General features: G+C 34.8%; 1 protein-coding gene across 2 annotated transcripts in view; it reads right to left on the bottom strand.

The window, feature by feature from the left end:
• The window catches only part of LOC105233043 (sodium-dependent nutrient amino acid transporter 1), a 50726-nt gene that overhangs the window by 11360 nt on the left and 20930 nt on the right, over positions 1 to 18436 (bottom strand). For both annotated transcript variants that reach the window (XM_049454807.1, XM_011214984.4), the window contains exons 2-6: positions 12894 to 13101; positions 12750 to 12839; positions 12450 to 12684; positions 12045 to 12315; positions 502 to 605 (exon numbers count right to left, since the gene is read on the bottom strand). In XM_049454807.1, coding sequence (XP_049310764.1) covers positions 502 to 605; positions 12045 to 12315; positions 12450 to 12684; positions 12750 to 12839; positions 12894 to 13101 — 908 coding nt within the window. The remainder of the gene's footprint in view (positions 1 to 501; positions 606 to 12044; positions 12316 to 12449; positions 12685 to 12749; positions 12840 to 12893; positions 13102 to 18436) is intronic.

The raw sequence follows: 18436 nt of genomic DNA on the forward strand, positions 1-18436 counted from the left end.
TCATCCGAGGCTGTTGTTGGTTTTTCATTGAGGGTGCTTTTTATATGGCAGGTCCCAAACCCAGCGCACAACCCTGTGGAGTGGCTGTTTCACCTTCTCAATTTAGCTCGCCTTTAAACGGATGTTCTTAGTTTACCCAGAGGATACTTGGTCAAACGCCGGAAGTTGTGAGCTGCGTGAACTTCTACACATGACTCCATCCTCCACACTGAAACTAAAACATTCTTAATAAGTAAGGAAGGGATAAGTTCGATTGTAACGGGACATTTTATACTCTTGCAACTTGCAAGAATAACAGCCGATTAAATATATACATTCAGGTGAAAAATGTAGCGAAAGGGTTGAACTTAATTTTTCGACGAAATTGTGAATGGAATGGAATGAAATGGTATAGTTTTTACCATACTCTTGATTATTTTGTTATAGTTCCATTGGGTGTCTGTGTCACCAAAAAAAGTTACAAGTACAATTATAAATTTAAATGACTACTTTCTAGCTTACCTGTAAATGCAGTGATTGAAATGATTATAAGAAGAAAACATAACTATGGGACCAAGTCCAACTGCCAGAGAGAAAAAGCATTGTACCACAGCCTCCTTCCACACCTGCACAATATATTTATATGAAACTTATAATATACGTAATAATTAAAATATTTCGGCAACTTCTATATAAAACGAGTCAAATAAAATTATCATCATTAAATACATCACTCTTATTACAGTTTAATGGCATACTTTTGTAAACTTTACCCAAGAGGTAAGTAATTTCTGTAAAATTCAGACTACTGCATGAACGGATGCAATAAACATCGTCCACAAAATGGAAACTATGTTTATTAGATCGGATTTAGATCATAAGAGATCAGATACATTGTAGTAACAAATTAGCTACAAAATAGTATGTATACGAGTATAACGTAAGCGACATAAAAATATATAACTGTATTCTCCTGAACGAATATAGTAGGTAAACTATGGTATTTGTATGTATAGTCGTCCAACCCAATCCCTGTCGTTAGAAAAATACGGCAATGATTGTCCTAATAACATAATAAGTATTGTTTAAAAAAGTAAAGGAGTGCTAATTTTGTGTATTACCGAACGTTTCATACTCTTGCAATTTACAAGAATCAAAGCCAGTGAAATATGTACATATGTACCTTAAGGTGCTAATTTTGAGCATAGCCGAACATTTCATACTCTTGCAACTTGCCTTGATTAAAGCCGGGGTAATACTTTCATGTACTTTGGCTTGTTAGTTATATGGAGTCTAGGGCGAGTTTTCAGGGTGAAATTCTCAATTAATTAAGATAACTCACATATTGGCCGATATATGCGGTATACAGTCCAACGTTAAAAAATCTTTAGGCATATGAGGTATAACAGAAGTATTGATCCAATTTAAACCGTTTTTGATAATCAGAGATACTATACATAGGCTGCTATATGTATATATTTCTGGACTAGGCAACACTAAGTGTTGCCAGGTGCAATCTGACATTTCCATTGGAAATTTTGACATTTTTTAGCATAACATCACTCAGAACGTTTTGCCATTTAATCGTGAATTGTTTTATTTACAGGGAATTAAAAAATTCATCTAGGCCAAAAAATGGAATTAACTCGTGAACATTTTCGTGCGATCATTTTTCACAACTTTCGACGTGGATTATCACGACAAGAGTGCATCGATGAACTAAAATCTTTGTATGGCTATGAAGCACCATCCTATAGCATTGTGAAAAACTGGTACAACGAATTTAATCGTGGCTGACGCTCGCTCAAGGACGAATTCCGTGAAAGTCGTCCAAAAACAGCCGTTATGCCAGAAAACATCGATGACGTACGTGAACTGATAATGCAAGACCGTCATGTAACATACCTTCAGATAGAGGCATGCCTATGCATTTCTCCCACCAGCATACATTCGATATTGCATGAACACCTGGCCGTAAAGAAGGTTGGTTCTCGATCGCGGTGTTTCAAAAGACGTTTATAAGATCGTCGCAGGTGACGAATCATGGATCTATGCGTATGAGCCCGAAACAAAACAGCAATCGACCGTGTGGGTCTTCCAAGACGAGCCAAATCAAACGAGAAAAAAAAAAAAACATTTTCGTTGATAAATATTCATATTTGTATTATTAGGCCAGAAATATATATAGCAGCCCTCGTAGTAATATTTTCGGTGAAAAGACAACTAAGGCTCTGGGGTCCACATATTCGGTACCCACGTGCTTGAACAGCTTTGCTATTTTTGGCCATAAGGTGGTATACTTCAAAAGCATTATTGAATCAAAGTTTTACTCCGTTATATTAATTACTTCAAACGGTATTTAAAATTGTGTTGCATGGAAGTAGACGTGGTTGTATTCCGATTACACTTATTTTCACACTGTAATACGGGAATGTCATCATAAATCGACTTTCGTTGAAATCAGTACGGTCGGTCGGAAGATATGTATTTACTCTATTAAAGGCTTGTCATACCATTTTGTAGGTAAAATTGGGAGAGTTTTGTTGCTGTATATTAAGCTATTTGAGAGATACTCGTATGTGTATAAAACTTATTAGAGGGCGGGGCTACGCACTCTCTCAAAAAATATTTCGCCAGTTATCCCTTGCTACTGTGATCCTCTGTGCCAAATTGGAATTATATATATTAATTTATTGCACTTTATTGGTTTTCGGGTAATGGCGTTTTGTGGGCGAAATCATTTTTATTTGTACCAAGGAACACCAAGTTTCTTCAAGATATCTCAATTTTTGCTCAAGTTACAGCTTGCACGGACGGGCGAGTGGACAGACAGACAGTCACCCGGCTTTCAACTCATCTCGTCATTTTGATCATTTATAACTATATACTTAACCCTATATCTATCTCGCTTAGTTACGTGCAATAATTAAATAAACAAAACTATTACATTCTGTAGCAACACATTTCAAGTGCCACACATACTTCTTGAGTAAATCGAACCATAACTGTTCAAGACCTTAGGTACTAAATATGTGAACCCAGTGCTATAGTTGAATTTTTACTGAAAATATAGGTCAATGTGTGAGATATGTGTATATTTGAAATTCAAAGAGAATCTTTTCCTGATAGTAGTATAGCTGTGTGTTAAAAACGGGTTGATTCTGGTCAATACTTCCCTTAGCCCTCATATACCTAATATAAAGATTTTCGAACTTCCGGGTGACTTTATACCGAATATATAACGGTATATCTTTGTGTCTAGAATGGATAACATTTTCGAACACCCGGCTGACTTTACTCCACGTACGTGATTGTACGTGAGGAGCCTTAATGAAACCTTGAGGGATTATGTTACCTTATGGTCTTTTAATTACATGTAAGATTGGAAAAGTATATATAAAATTGGGTCAATACTGTCTCCTATATCCCTAATATAAAATCTTCAAACTAACTGAACATATTGAATATATTATAGTTTAATGCCAAAAATATATAAAATTATTATTATTTATGTAAATATAAATTTGCTCGGATTCCAATCCTCTGGTTGACGTCTTGCTTCTTAAGGTATTTCCCTTCCTTTAATCCTTGAAAATTGCAAGAGTAAAAAATGTTCGGTTACATCTGTTTATCCTTTTTTATATGAATCTTTTAAAGCTTTTTAGCCTTTCAAACCATATTTATTATTTAGCTCTACGCTGTCTTTTCTCTTTCACTTTCTTTAAGAATGTGTGTTGAATAAATTTGTTATTCAAACGAAAGCATGGAAAGTTGTTGCTTTTAGCTGCATAGTTTTAGGAGACGTTAGGTCTGCTTTCAGCTGCTTGGTTTTAAGGTTTTTTATACTCTCAACAACATTACGCACAGAACATTATATCTTGATGAAACTTAGCATATGTACGTATCCATTATATACATATACATTAGGGTGTGTCATTCTAAGGCAACCTTTTTTTCAACTGAAAAACTGGCTAAAAACTTTCGAAAATGTGAAAAAAGTCACTCAAAAGATGAGCTCTTAATATTAATATTAAGAGGTGTCTGTTTCAAATTTTCTATTTTCCATTTAAATAACATGGAAAAATAATCATTTTTTTGGCTGCCAGTAGGTATGGTAAACTCGATTCCGATTCTACTCGAGAAACGAGTTTTCTCGTAAAATAATCGATTTTTCGGAATCGATATTCAGTAGTCGAAGTTGATTAAGAATCGATTCTTATAATATATACATAATTCCGAGAAATCAATTATTTTACGAGAATTAAGTACTTAAAAAATTGATTTTGTTAAACAATTATCGATGTTTTGTGAAAATTCTATGGTTACATCGCTAAACACTCGATAAGTTTTACGAAAAATATGATTTGTTATGTTTATTAGCCATTAATTTATAATATAAGATGAAAAATTGTGGAAATAATTTTTTATAATTTTCTGTTGGACTACGAATAACTTTGAATGAGTTGACTCATCCAAAAAATGTTCTAAACCCTTTTGGTAGATCGGTAAATTTCCTATTAGAATAAGTGTTGATTCTCGCTTACCAATTATTTGTTTGTGTACATTAAAAATCCAAACAAAACAAAAACAAAATTTCCTGTGTTATTTATGTATGTACATACATATATGGGAAATCGAAAATATCGATGAGGCACCTCTTAATATTAATATTAAGAGCTCAGGTCTTACCAGAACTTGGTTTTTGTCATGTTGGATGAGATTTTCATGGTAACTAAGAAAAAAAAACTATTTTTGGCCCACCTTAATGTATAGTATATACACCCAACTCTTTTTTTACAAAGTAGATACGTTCCTCAGAAATCCGTGTAAAAAAAGAGGCATTTCCTATAGTAAAAGGTGGGATACGTTCCATGTCATCTGAAAACCGTGTAAGATGAAATGAAAAACTATATTTACTTCGAAAAACCGTGTAAAAAAATGTTGAAAACTATAAAGTTTCAGATATGCATACAAATTATATTTTATTGAGCATTAAAACTTAAAATACATAATTCATACAGGTGAAAAATTGGTAGATTAAGCAAAAAACAAAAAAAAATCTGTTAACCCAAAATTAAGAACAGAAAAATTAGAATAGAAAGAAAGAAAAAATTTTTACATATTTAGCTACATACTCGTAATTATTCGTCACTACTTGATAACAAGCGCAATTGTTTGCGACGAACTGTACTAAAGTCGGTATCATCACTGGAGATATCCATCAAATTATCCAACGGTGACTTTCGTCCGGTAATGGAGTTTTGAACTGTCGGACTACTTTCCGAAAGGTCTTGCGCCGTCGACTTTTTTATCAAAAAATCTTTTATAGAAAGTTGAATTTTTGGTTTTTTAAGTTCTTTATACAACTCTTTATACCCAGCAGTACAATTATTAATATCTCGTTCGAATTTCAGGGCACGTTCCATATTTGAATTCATTTTCTAAGAAATAATTCACCATACTTTTACTAAATGCTAGACCGATATCAATTAAATTAGCAGTTAGTTGAGTAATAGTAGTTTTGTATTTCGGTCTCCTCGTTATTATCGCTATTATTGTTCTCTGTTTTGCCGTCATCTGTTATTAATTCAATCAGACAATCATCATTTAGAGCAGTGGTTCCCAAACTTATTTTGACTACTGCCCACTTTGAGAATAAATATTTTTTTAACGCCCCCATTTTTTCACCTGGTTAAAAACCACAATAACTTCAAAGTAAATTAATTAATTATTGTGACCTATATTTGTATATTAACGGAGAATTCTAAACGAAACTTTTACTATAACCAGCAACTTGAAACCTGAGCGCAGTAGGTAACATACAACGGCGCTTAGGTCTCAAGATAACTCTTACGAGCTCCACCTGCCAATAAGAATAATTATTGAAACACAACTTTACAGTATTAAAACAGAGAATTTTTTATTAAAAATAAAACTACAATAATCGATGCATATATAAAAACTAATGTAAAGGATGAATCTGATGCTGTTTAATAAGTTTGTTAAAATCAGGTTCCAATTTACTTAAGAACAGTCGCAAGTCGCCACGTTCGGTAACAAGCAAACGATTTCTATTTTTAGTAAGCAGTGTTGTCACAGCACTAAATCCACGTTCACACAAATATGACGATGGGAATGCTATCAAGAATCGTTGAACGATTGACCACAATCCAGGGTACAATTGCGAGATCGGTTTTTGTAGCCAAAATTCTTGGTAACCATTTTTGAACTTGATTTTTATTTCCTCGTTTGTTGTCAATTCTATAAGTTCTTCTTCCAACGGAGGTGACATTGCTGTGTTGACATTTGAAAACGGATCCAACACCCAGTCTGGTATTTCCAAGTTCAAAATGTCCTGGTATCGTTCGGTGAAGTCAATGTGGAGGTTTTCCAAATGTTGGCAGTAGGCAAACAATTCGTCGTTACTGCATGATACTGATAAATTCGGAAAATTGTGAAACTCACGTCTGCCCAGATTCTTTTTGTGTAGAAGCAGTTTGGCTGTGAAAGCAGCAACGACGTTTTTAGTTTTAATTAAATTTAGTTTATCGCTTTGCAGTTGGAGATTCATGTCGTTGAACAATTTATACAGGTCTGCCATGTAAGCTATATCATTCTTTGATGTTATGAGCTTGTCTTCTGTATCTTTAGTTTCCAAGAACTCTATAACAGAGTGAAACAGGTTATAGAATCGAGTCAGACAATTGCCTCTTGATAGCCAACGAACTTCAGTATGAAACAACAAACGATTGAAATCCTCGTCATTAGTAACACAAAGCTGATGAAATAATCTATCATTCAAAGAGCTGTTGCGGATTTTATTGACTGATTTGATGACACATTGCAGTGATTGAAATAGTTTTTCACTTAAGTTTCTAGCAATTAACTGTTGTCTATGAATAACGCAATGTACACCAAGGACATCTGGAATTTTATTTTTTAAGTGCGCTATTAAGCCTGTATGGCACCCTATCATAGCCGGAGCGCCATCCGTAACAATTGAAATAAATAATATTTTTCAAAGGAATCTCTTTCTCGTCGCAAAACTTTTCCAATATATTGAATATGGTTTCGCCTTTTGTATCGGTCTCTAAATTTCTAGCAAATAATAGTTCTTCACACATTTTCTCATCTTTAATAAACCTCACATAAGACAACAATGCTTCATTAGTTGGTAAAGTGGACTCATCGAGCAGAATTGAGAATTGGCTTGTCCTCAGGTGGTCGCACAATGATTCTGCAATGTTTTCAGCCAATTCATCAATTCGTCTTTGCACAGAATTATTACTCAAAGGAATTTTTCGGATAATATCTGCGGCCGGTTTATGAAGCACGGTAGTTATTACTTAATTTATTGCTGGCAATATTAACTCTTCTCCGATGTTATGTGGTCTGACTTTTTGAGCAATTAACAAAGCAGCCGCCGAAAATAGTTTTGCTACACTTGGCTGAGTATTATGCTATTTCTCTAGGTCTTGAAAATATGCTACATTTTTGTCTCTCTTATCTGGATGCATTTTATTCAAATGATCTTGCAGTCTTGAAGGCTTCATTGCTTCATTCGAAAATGTTTTTAGACATAGAAGACACAAAAAAGCGAGGATTTTCAATGAATCCGAATTTAATGTATTCCGCACAGTATTGCCGTCTCTTCTTTTTTACTTCCGACATTGTTTTGCTTTGAGAAATACGTTTAACTTCGCGAGTAGTGTAAAGGAAGCGTAAGTAATGCTCATTTATTGCGCGCAAAACCACAAATGAATATAAAATAAATATTACATTGTTTATAGTAGTCCAAAAATATTAATTCTTATTTTTCCTAGAAATACTTTTGTAAAAAAAGAATCTTTCTCCTTTTCGTATTATCTCATTTTTTCCAGAAATACATTTGTAAAAGGGATCTTTCTCATTTTCTTATTTTCCCCAGAAATACATTTGTAAGAAAGGATAAAGATTCTTTTTTTATTTTCCATATAAAAGATTCAGAAGCTCAAAACGTACGCTACATCAGCTAACTACCCGACGTCATTTCGCAAGTGATAAAATAAAATTTTCAAGAGCTCAAAGCATGCGCTACATCAGCTCGAACCTACTTACCCTACACCTTTGCGCAAATGATTATACGAGTATTATGATAGCAAATGCCCACATACAGATTTGGCAATGGCAATAGCAATACGTTTGACAGTTAGTATTCTATAAATTCTATCCTGTCGAGATGCCCCGTTATGAAACGGAGCGACCGATTGACATGATTTTCATTTTTTCTATATTCAATAAAATAGGACAGATATATGAACTACGCGGAGAGAAATATAGAACCGAGTTTGAGCAATCTTTTAATTCATATTAGTTGATGTTCACAAGTTGTTGTTGAGAGTCGAGAGCTCATGTAGTCGTTGTCTAAGAGGCCTCCTAGCTAAATAAAATTACAAATAACCCCCCAGGCCTCTACACAACGCCCCCATTTTCTTTCTGGGTCTCTTACCGCCCCCCTTGACACCTGCAGCGCCCACAAGGGGGCGTTATCGCCCACTTTGGGAAACACTGGTCTAGAGGTTTATCTATCATTAATTCGTCGACTTCTTCAATTTGTAGGTCTTCAAATCCTTCTCCTCCGATTTCGTGTGCCAAGGCTATAATTTGAGAAATCTCCACCGATGCTTGCGGCACTGAGGTACCACTCTTTACGCATTCTGGCCAAAGTGCTTTCCAACAGGAATTTAATGTTGATACCCTTAACTTTTCTTTGGCCATTGAAGCATATGTAATGCAATCCAAAATAGAATATTTTTTCCATGCATCAATTATACCCTGATCTAATGGTTGAATCAAGGAAGTGGTATTAGGTGGCAAAAATATTACTTGAACATTTGGATGCTCTAAAACGGGATGACTTGGCGCATTATCTATTAGCAAAAGAACTTTAAAATCAAGACATTGCTGTTTCATATACATTTTAACTTCAGGAACAAAGCATTCTTCAAACCATTCCGTAAATAGACCTGCTGTCATCCAAGCCTTTTTATTCGCCCTCCAATGAACTGGCAAATCTTAATGTTTTTTCCTCTTAAAGCACGTCGCCTTAATGATCGGTTAATTAAAAGGGGCTTTAAAATTTTGTCACCAGAAGCGTTGCTACACAATAAAAATGTTACCCGATCTTTAGCAACTTTAAAACCACTAGCATTTTTTTCGGATTTTGCTATAAAAGTTTTGGAAAGCATTTTTTCAGAACAAACCCGTTTCATCGAAATTGAAAATTTGGTCGGGGACATAGCCCCCATCTGTAATTATTTTGGCTAGTTCTGCTGGAAAGGTTTTAGCTGCCTTTTCATCTGCTGATGCGATTTCTCCTTTAATTTTTAAATTATGGAATGCGTTTCTTTTAAGAAATCCTGTTAGCCATCCATCACTAGCAGAAAATTCCTTTCTCTTATCTTGACGACTTGTTGATGGCTCCGATATCTGCAGTTGCTTATAAATTCGTAGTGACTTCTGCTTTATAATATTTCCATCTACAGGTATTCTCTTTTGAACCAAATCCTCAATCCAAAACACTACACATTTTTCCATTTTTACTAACAGCTCATCTCTAATGTATGACGATGTTTTGGAACTATGTTTTGATGAACTTATGACAGATTTCCGTATTTCATTCTCATTTTTCTTAATGGTCCTGATAGTAGCTTCGTTTAAGCCAAAAGCCTTGCCCACAGATGTTGAACCTTCACCTCTTGCTAGGCAGTCTAAAATTTTTAATTTTATTTCCAAAGAAATGGCTTGCCTTTTACGAATCTGTGAAAATTTGGACATTTTTGCTAACTGTAGTAAGGGAAAAAATTATATTTTTAAAGCTTAACTAAAATTTTAAAGATAAAATATATTTTTTCACTTATTAAGGTTAAAAATGATTTAATCTAATTGATAGCACGAACAATTGATAAAATATTGCGAGCTAATAAACTTTAAAAACTTGAGTTAAGCATTATTTTAGGTAAATATCATACGAACAAAATGTGTAGGTAAAATGTGGCGCCAAGAATGGTAAAAGCAATGTTGAAATCTTTATTTTATATAGAACGAAGCGAACAACAAGTTCGAACGACGAGCTGAAAAGCATTACCAACAGAGATAAAGAGATTTGCTAAACGTCAAAACCTACTGAACTTTGACAGTTGATCGAGTTTAGGAGGTTTTGACGTTTAGCAGTTGGAAACGAGCGATGGCCAGATTGAAATCTTACCAAAAAAATATGTAAACGGAGGGATATGTTGCATCGTTCAAGACCACTTATGTATAAAACATGTTAAACAATGAAAATTAAATAAATTTGTGAAGCTTAAAGGTATTTGATTAAACGTTTTGTAATTTGAAGCATCATAGTATTATTTTCAATGGAAAATGATGAAAAACATTTATTGATTGAGATCCAACATGCTTAAGTCCTTTTATTGGTTATTGAAAGGTCAAAAGTCACTTGTTATAATAGGTAGGTAGGTAGGAGTGCAGCCCTATCGGGCTCAATTAGCACTGATGTGCCATTTTGATACACTATTCGTAGAAACCTCCTGTGTCTGCTATTACGTTTCACCTTCTCTCTCAAACCATTTTGAGGTTTCGATGAAACTACTTATGTCCGATATGCTTTTGGTGGAAATCCATTCAAGGTTTGGTGCTTGGTGGATTCCGAGTGCTTTGTGTCGGATCTGTGCTAGAGCTGGGCATTCGCAGAGAAAGTGGAAGATTGTTTCCTTGTTCCCTGCTACTCCGCAGCCACGGCAGATGTCGTTGTAGGGCATACCCATTTTGGACGCATGTTCCCCAAATGGCCAGTGCCCCGTTGTGGTAGCTGTTATTCTGTAAATACTTTTTCTTGACCTATTTAATAAGTCGTTGGTTCTTTTCCTGTCATATATTGGCCATAATTGTTTAGTTATGATGCATTTTGTAATGTTTTTCCATCTGTTATTTGCAACTTGTTGAAATTGTCTATTGATCTCTCCTTTGATCGATCCTAGCGGGCTTGGTATTAGCTCCGCCTCGGATTCGTTGAGGAAAGCTCCTGCCTTTGCCAACTCATCTGCTTTTTCGTTACCGAAAATGTTCCTGTGGCCGGGAACCCAGATCAAGTTTAGTTGGAGCTTGTCTTTTATTGAGCTTAGTGCTCTCTTGCAGTTGTGAGCTGGAATTTGTCATGGGTGAAGACAAAGCCAGGGGCGCCGCCTGGCTATCCGTAAATATAGTTGATTTATTTATATTCTTGTGGTTTTCCAATAAATCTTCGCAGGCTTTTTTTATGCCTAGTTCTGCTTGGAAGATGCTAGCCGAGTTCGGTAGACGTATAGAGAGAGATATGCCCAGATCAGCGGAGAATACCGCCGTGCCCACTCCGCAGTCCATTTTGGACCCGTCGGTATAGACTGAGGTCGTTAGTTGTTCTAATATACTTTAAAAAGATTTAAATAGTTTCTCCATATAATAAATAACCATTATATAGTAATTTTTATTCTTACTAAGTGTTGGGTGTTTTAATTTAAATGCCTAAAAATGATTATTTTGTTCAATCTGGCCATAATGGAAAATGTTATAAAAAACGCTAATTTTGAAGCGCTCTCATACTGGAATAAGTTGGACATCCCTTTATTCCTGATTACCAAACTATTCATTTCGTAGTGTTGTGTAATGTTCTTATTATATCCCAAATATGGATATTCGAATATAGTGCTGCATAATACTATTTTTGTTTGAAGGGATAGGGATTTTTCAACAAACAAACATACAAGTGATTAAAAGACAGTGATTTTAAAACCGTATATGATTAAAAAATTTTTACAAATTTTTTTTTTCAACCGTGTAACTTCAAATCCGTGTAAATAAAACCGTGTAAAAAAAGAGTTGGGTGTATTACAATATATTCATTTGATATTCAAATTAATGGTATGCACTTTCAGGGATTTATTTTTTTTCCAACATACTGATTCCTATCCTAATTTCCTAATTTCATTGAACCGTTTTATAAATATGATCGTGCATATGCACAGAATAGAATATAAATATCATACCTTTGGATTAAGTAGTTCATGCCAATTTGGTTCTAGGAAAAACATTATTCCTTTTACCGCTCCCTCCAGTGTAACTGCACGCACTAGTAATGCCACGAGTATTACGTAAGGAAACAATGCCAAAAAATAAGCCGCTTTGCCGGAACTTTTTACGCCTCTCATGATGACCAAGAAAATTACAATCCACGAGACAAAAAGTGTTACAGTTAATTTCCATTCTGGCATTCCTAGTCCATCCTCAATGTTTTCCTTTTCTTTTATAACTTCTTTTCTGTAGTTTGTAAAGAAACATAATAAATAAAACATGTATATACACTTAATGTAATGGTTGCATATGTTATATGTTGTTGATTAATTAAAAAGTATTAAACAATATATAATTGGGGCGCTTGTTTCAAAACTTACAAGAAGTAGAGCTCAGAACTGCTTTGTAGCTGCATTGCCGGATTTTCAATACTGTTTTCTCTCCCATCTCCAATTGGGTTGGAATTGATACAATTGTTACCCCATTCGGGTCTACAATATGTCCACGGAAGTACCGATTGACAAGAAACTATCAGGTAATATAATGTCAATGCCAGAAGAGATGAGTAGTAAGTGATAATGCAAATTGTAGCGAACGCTTGACCATACCCTATGCCTACAAATAAAGTAACCTAATTATATAAAATCAGTGTGAAAGTTGTTATTAGTGTAAATACATACCTACGAAAGAGGGGCAAATGCTCCAAATCTTCACCGAACCTTTACTTGAAAACTGGCCCAAAATCATTTCGAGATAATACATTGGCTTTCCTTAAAAGAAAATACCACTTTAGTAGTTATTATATTATTTTTATGGAAGCTTACCTATTATGAAGAGAACGATTATATATGGAATCAAAAACGCTCCTCCACCATTTTCGTAAGCTGTAAAAGGAAATCGCCATACATTCCCAAGTCCAACAGACATTGATATGCATGACATGAGAAATTCTAACCCGTTGGACCAATTGGGACGTTCAATTGAGTCTTTCCCTTGGAATTTTTTACTTTCTTTATCATTTTTTCTGGGCAGCTATAAATAAAGGAATATTAATTTTAATACAATATATGCATACATTGATTTTTGAAGGTGTGTCTAAAATTTCTACATCAATATTTATTATATATAATAGTTTTGTTCACTTAACGGTTGTTTGTTATATACAATATATATACATATATAAAAGAGCAGGATGAAGAGGCAAACTGAATTAATGAAGATTTGTACATGTGTGTTCCTTGGCAAAAAAGTAAGGACGAGCTCGCAGATGGGGCCACAAAACCCCATCAATCGAAAACCTATAAAATGCACAAAGAAGATATAACACCGGAATTTGGTTCAGGAGATTGCAATAATAAGGGTTGAAAATTATTAAAAATTAGGATTGGACTTCTAATAAGTTTATTTTACTATTCAAGCTACCATATACCACACAAATTTGCTCAGCTTAAGTTATTTCGATATTGTTTCGACAGAGTGAAAATAAATGAAACCGGACTCCAAATATAATGTTTTTTTTTTTAATTTAAATATAATATTACTAATAATATTATTTTATTCTAACAAACCTTAGCCGAATACATCGGCCAGCGTGTGAGTTATCTAATATACTATACAAAATTCTCGTGTCACGGTGTTTGCTGCAAAACTCCTCTGAAACTCGCTGCATTGATTTTGATGTGTTTATCGGGTAGATCTGATAATTGGCCAGCATGAATTTTTTATACCCTTAAATTTGAATAGTGTTTCACCTCAAATTTTTTGTTTTTATTTTTTATGATTCAGCATTTTAAAATGTACACTGTTATATGAACATATCCAGTGCAATACTATTAACCCCTAATTTTTATCGCGAAGATTATGTACATTTGTATTTGGTTCATAGACAAAATACGTCATGAAGATGTCGACAGTTCCTGCAAAAATTCCAATCTACTGATGAGTTACTGACAAAATGATTCATGGCCCATACGGGGATCTGAATCGTTCATCACTCTCTTGGTAGACAGAAAGCGTTTCCCTAAAAACTTTCCCAACAATACGGTCACACATGTTGACGGATATACAATACTGGTATAACGTCGAAAAAGAAATACCAATAATGACAGTCAATCATTCATTAAAAATATCAATAACTCAGATATTGGCATTGTCAATCGTTGAGTGGTACCGTAGTCACCCCTGCTGAATACATCATTCAATAATTCATTTTAATGTTGAGTTTTGCAATTCGGTGAAGAGCATTAAATACATTTATAAGTGTATAATTAAAGTAATGCAAATATTCCACTAATAAGTGAAAATATTAAAATAACGAATTAACAAATTGGCCGATATATCAGATCTAATAAAGCTGCCTGGCGTTTCCTGGGTTTTTAAATTCATGAACGGGTTCCAATAGTTATCCATTTAGCTATATCCGTATTTGTCACGAACGAAACAGTGCTTAATCGTGCTATATATCGCACTGACACGGTATCTTATAATGTTTTAATCGAAAAAAATTAATAAATTATGAACAAAAAATAATTTACGACCGCTTTATGCTGGCAGTTTCGGCAGTGTGCAACATAAAAAAACAATCGTTCATGGCCACAATGCTGAAATAATGTAAATTTATCATTTGCGAGGAGTCCACTATGACACATAAACATTCGCTTTAGGTATTGGATTGCATATTTAAGAATATAAAAAACGACAACGAACTATTTGATGTCACTCTGTTACTCCTTTTATGTGATTTTAGCCAGATACTTCACAGTTATTCCACGTTCAAAGTGGTCTGATGAAATCAACGCCTGTGTAAAATCACCGCGAGTGTGGTGTACTCATACCAATATGGAAAAAGTGCCGAAACTTTATCAAAACAACCGTTATATAATGGCATTGGAAAAACTGTGATACATGAAATTACTGGAAGCATAAAATTACCAAGGTATTTCTGCACAATCATTAAATAAAATAAGGAAGAGCTAAGTTCGGGTGTAGCCAAACATTTTATATTCTCGCAACTTGCAAGATTCAAAGCCTTGGAATTTCCTTCAGGTACTGGCAAAAAATGTTGGGAAAGAATTAAATTTTATACCTTCTTGACTTACATACATATATTGAAGGCCATTTTAGTTCGCCTCAGCTAAGATTATATTAAAACCACTTTCAAAAGAGATATATATATATGTATGTATTCATGTGAAAAGAGGCTAAATTTAATATATTGAGTCGACCAAAGGATCGGAATCCATTATATTAGGAAAATTAGCTATAGAGTAATTTTATTTTAATTCAGTGCTAAGACATAATTTTTAAGCAAACTTGTCTATTTAGTTTCATTAAAATATCACACATTTTGAACAGACAATGGCTTTAAAAATAGATGGAAAGACGAAAATCATATTCAGAACTATATTGGAGCAGAGAAAAGGACGTGCTGATTCCATTAATTTTGACTTTGCTCAGGTATACTAGTTCGAAAATCGTTATATTAATTATATGAGGGATAAGATAATTATTGGACCTATTCAACCCATTTTTGTCATACAGACATACCATCTTAAGAGAAGGATTATCTCTTAATTTCACTTATATATTAGATCGGAAAATATCTCCCTTCCGCCATTTTGTCTTTTGAATTTCGCGGCTATGTATAAAGGGCTACAGAGCTCGTATCTGGCAATACTATACATCTTTGAAAGGTCTTGACATAACCAACAAAACGACGCTATGCATAATTATTTTGTATATTGCTTTCAACAGTTATAGACGAGTAGACATGGAGTTCACTAACGCCGAAATTCGCGTTATTTTAAAATTTTCCTTCGTTAAAGGCAAATCCAAGAATGCCACGTACTAAATTTTGGCGAGATCGGTTGGTAGGGTCCCGAGATATTTGATTTCATCTAAAAGTGGGCGTACCACGCCCGTTGTCAAATTTTCTCTCTCATACCATTTCGGTGGTAAAATTTAATGTCACATAGTATTTACATAGTTACTGATTTATTGCGCTTTTAGTAGTTTTTAAAAGTACTATTATATAAGGAGTGTGCGGGATCATCCTTCGATTTCATCCATTTTCACACTGTCGGTAGAATTTCTTATAATATTTGTACTCAGCAAATTTGATTGTTGTAGATTAAACTTGTTAAATGGCAAGACCACGCCCACTTTTTCAAAAACAAACTTTGGTTGAACAAAACTATTATACTCTGTAGCAACAGATTGCAAGAGCATAATAATAATAATTTCATCTGCAAAACAAATTAAATATGTAGGTTCATAAGATATATTAGATGCTGTTAAGAAATTTGTTATCAAATTAGTACATGAAGAACCCAAATAGGAATTAGCTATTGATAAACACAGAAATTTAGAAAACATACGTCTGTTATGAACATGTGTCAGAGAAAGTGTTTTTTTGTGGTATATCGTAAAAGTGTATATTACGAGTTCAAATAAATTGGAATTTCTAACCAGAATCCCAAAAACATTTAATTGAGTAAATGAGTTTTGGTTTGTATTATGTTTATTTTGTTTGAAATTGAACATATAAACAAATAACAAACAGATAAGTGCTTTTTATTTTATTCAATAGCACGTTTACTAATAGTATATATGTCCTCATTAGTGGACTACTGTAAATAGAAGCAACTAAGGAAGGGCTAAGTTCGGGCATAGCCTAACAATTTGTACTACTATTATAGTACTATCAGGTGCATTCGGATTTTTAGTTATAGGGGGTCTAGGGCGAGTTTTCGCCCCGTTTTATTCATTCTAAGCACAAAAATCCACCATTATTAGAAAAACAACCTCTCTCAATTTTAATAAGATAACTCACATATTAGCCGATATATGCGGAACGTCTAGCGAAGTTCTTCAACATATCGCTGATTTGCGCCCACGCCCGAACGGAAGAGAGGGACGATGGAACCAATGGTGCCTTTTATGCCTCTCTTGGAGCGCATCTATGAGAGCTGCCCCACCTTGATGTCAAAATCGTACTTGGCGACTTTAACGCTAGCCTCCATAAAAACAAAACATCTCATCATAAATGGGTTGACGCAGATCGACTTCGTTGGGGGGGTCACGTTGTGATAGACGGAAGCACGTCTCCAGTGTTTTAAATGTACGTACGCTCCGAAGTCCTAACATCGACTCTGACCACTATCTTGTTGCAGCCAAGATACGCGCCCGCCTCTGTGCAGCAAAAACGCACCTCAACAAACAGAGAGACGGTTCGACGTCAATAAGCTGCAATCACAACAGACAGCCGAACAGTTTTCTACTCGACTTGCACTTGTGCTCTCTGAGAGCACTCATCAGCGAGTCGGTATAAGAGAACTGTGGACGGCATTTTAAGCTCCTTAGGTATAGCTGCAAACGAAACCATTGGTTTTCGGAAAAGCCAAAAGGACAGCAGGATCAGGAAGGACCTGTCCTAGCCGTTCGGTACTAAACAGAGAAGGTACCATCTTCTATAGGTTAGTTCTCCAGAATGGATAAGGAAGCGAAGCAAATGGGTCTGGGCAAGACGCAATATCTCCTGCCACCAAGCAAACAGTTGTCGTACTCGCGATTAGGCTCCCATGTCACTGTTGAGTCATAATTTCGACCTCGTAGATAAAATCGCCTATCTTGGAACCAACATTAACACCAACAACAATGTCAACCTCGAAATCCAACGCAGAATACCATTTTTGATACATAAAGATACTATTATCATGAAAGGATTCTCCCCAAATTTCATTTAAGCATCTTACACATTGACCGATATTTTCGGTAAAAACATAATTCGATACCCAGGGGATTGAATAGTTTTGGTTCCATTTACACTATTTTCGGTCATCGTGGCGGTCATAAAGGCATTATTCGCGCAAATTTTTATCCGGTTAAATTCATTGCTTCTTGATTTGTACACAGGAAAGGTGAAAAAGTCAAATGAAATTTAAAATTGGTTGTAACTTAAGAGTGGAATGTCACTCATCGAATTTGGTTGAAATCGGTAGCGTGGATCTTGAGATTTGTATTTTCACCAAAAGTTGGCGGTCTACGCCCATTGACCAATCTTGACACCGGCTCCAATTAAGCCCTATCACACCATCTCGGTGGTAAATTTTATTGTCTCTGGCTATACAGTTATTGGTTTATCGAGGGTTTAGTAGTTTTTAACAGTATCCTTATAATGGGACGATTTTACCGTCCGATTTCATCCATTTGCACAATGTCAGCTTTGAAATCGAAGAAGAAGTGGTGCGGGTCGATTTTCTTTTCACGGGTCTTTTCCAAGATTTGTCGCATGGTGATAAGGTCCAATCAGTTTGTTATCTTTCATACAATACGCTCTATAGAACCTATATACAAGAGTATGGTCTTG

This window comes from Bactrocera dorsalis, chromosome 4 (assembly GCF_023373825.1).
Source record: "Bactrocera dorsalis isolate Fly_Bdor chromosome 4, ASM2337382v1, whole genome shotgun sequence".
Lineage (NCBI taxonomy): Eukaryota > Metazoa > Arthropoda > Insecta > Diptera > Tephritidae > Bactrocera > Bactrocera dorsalis.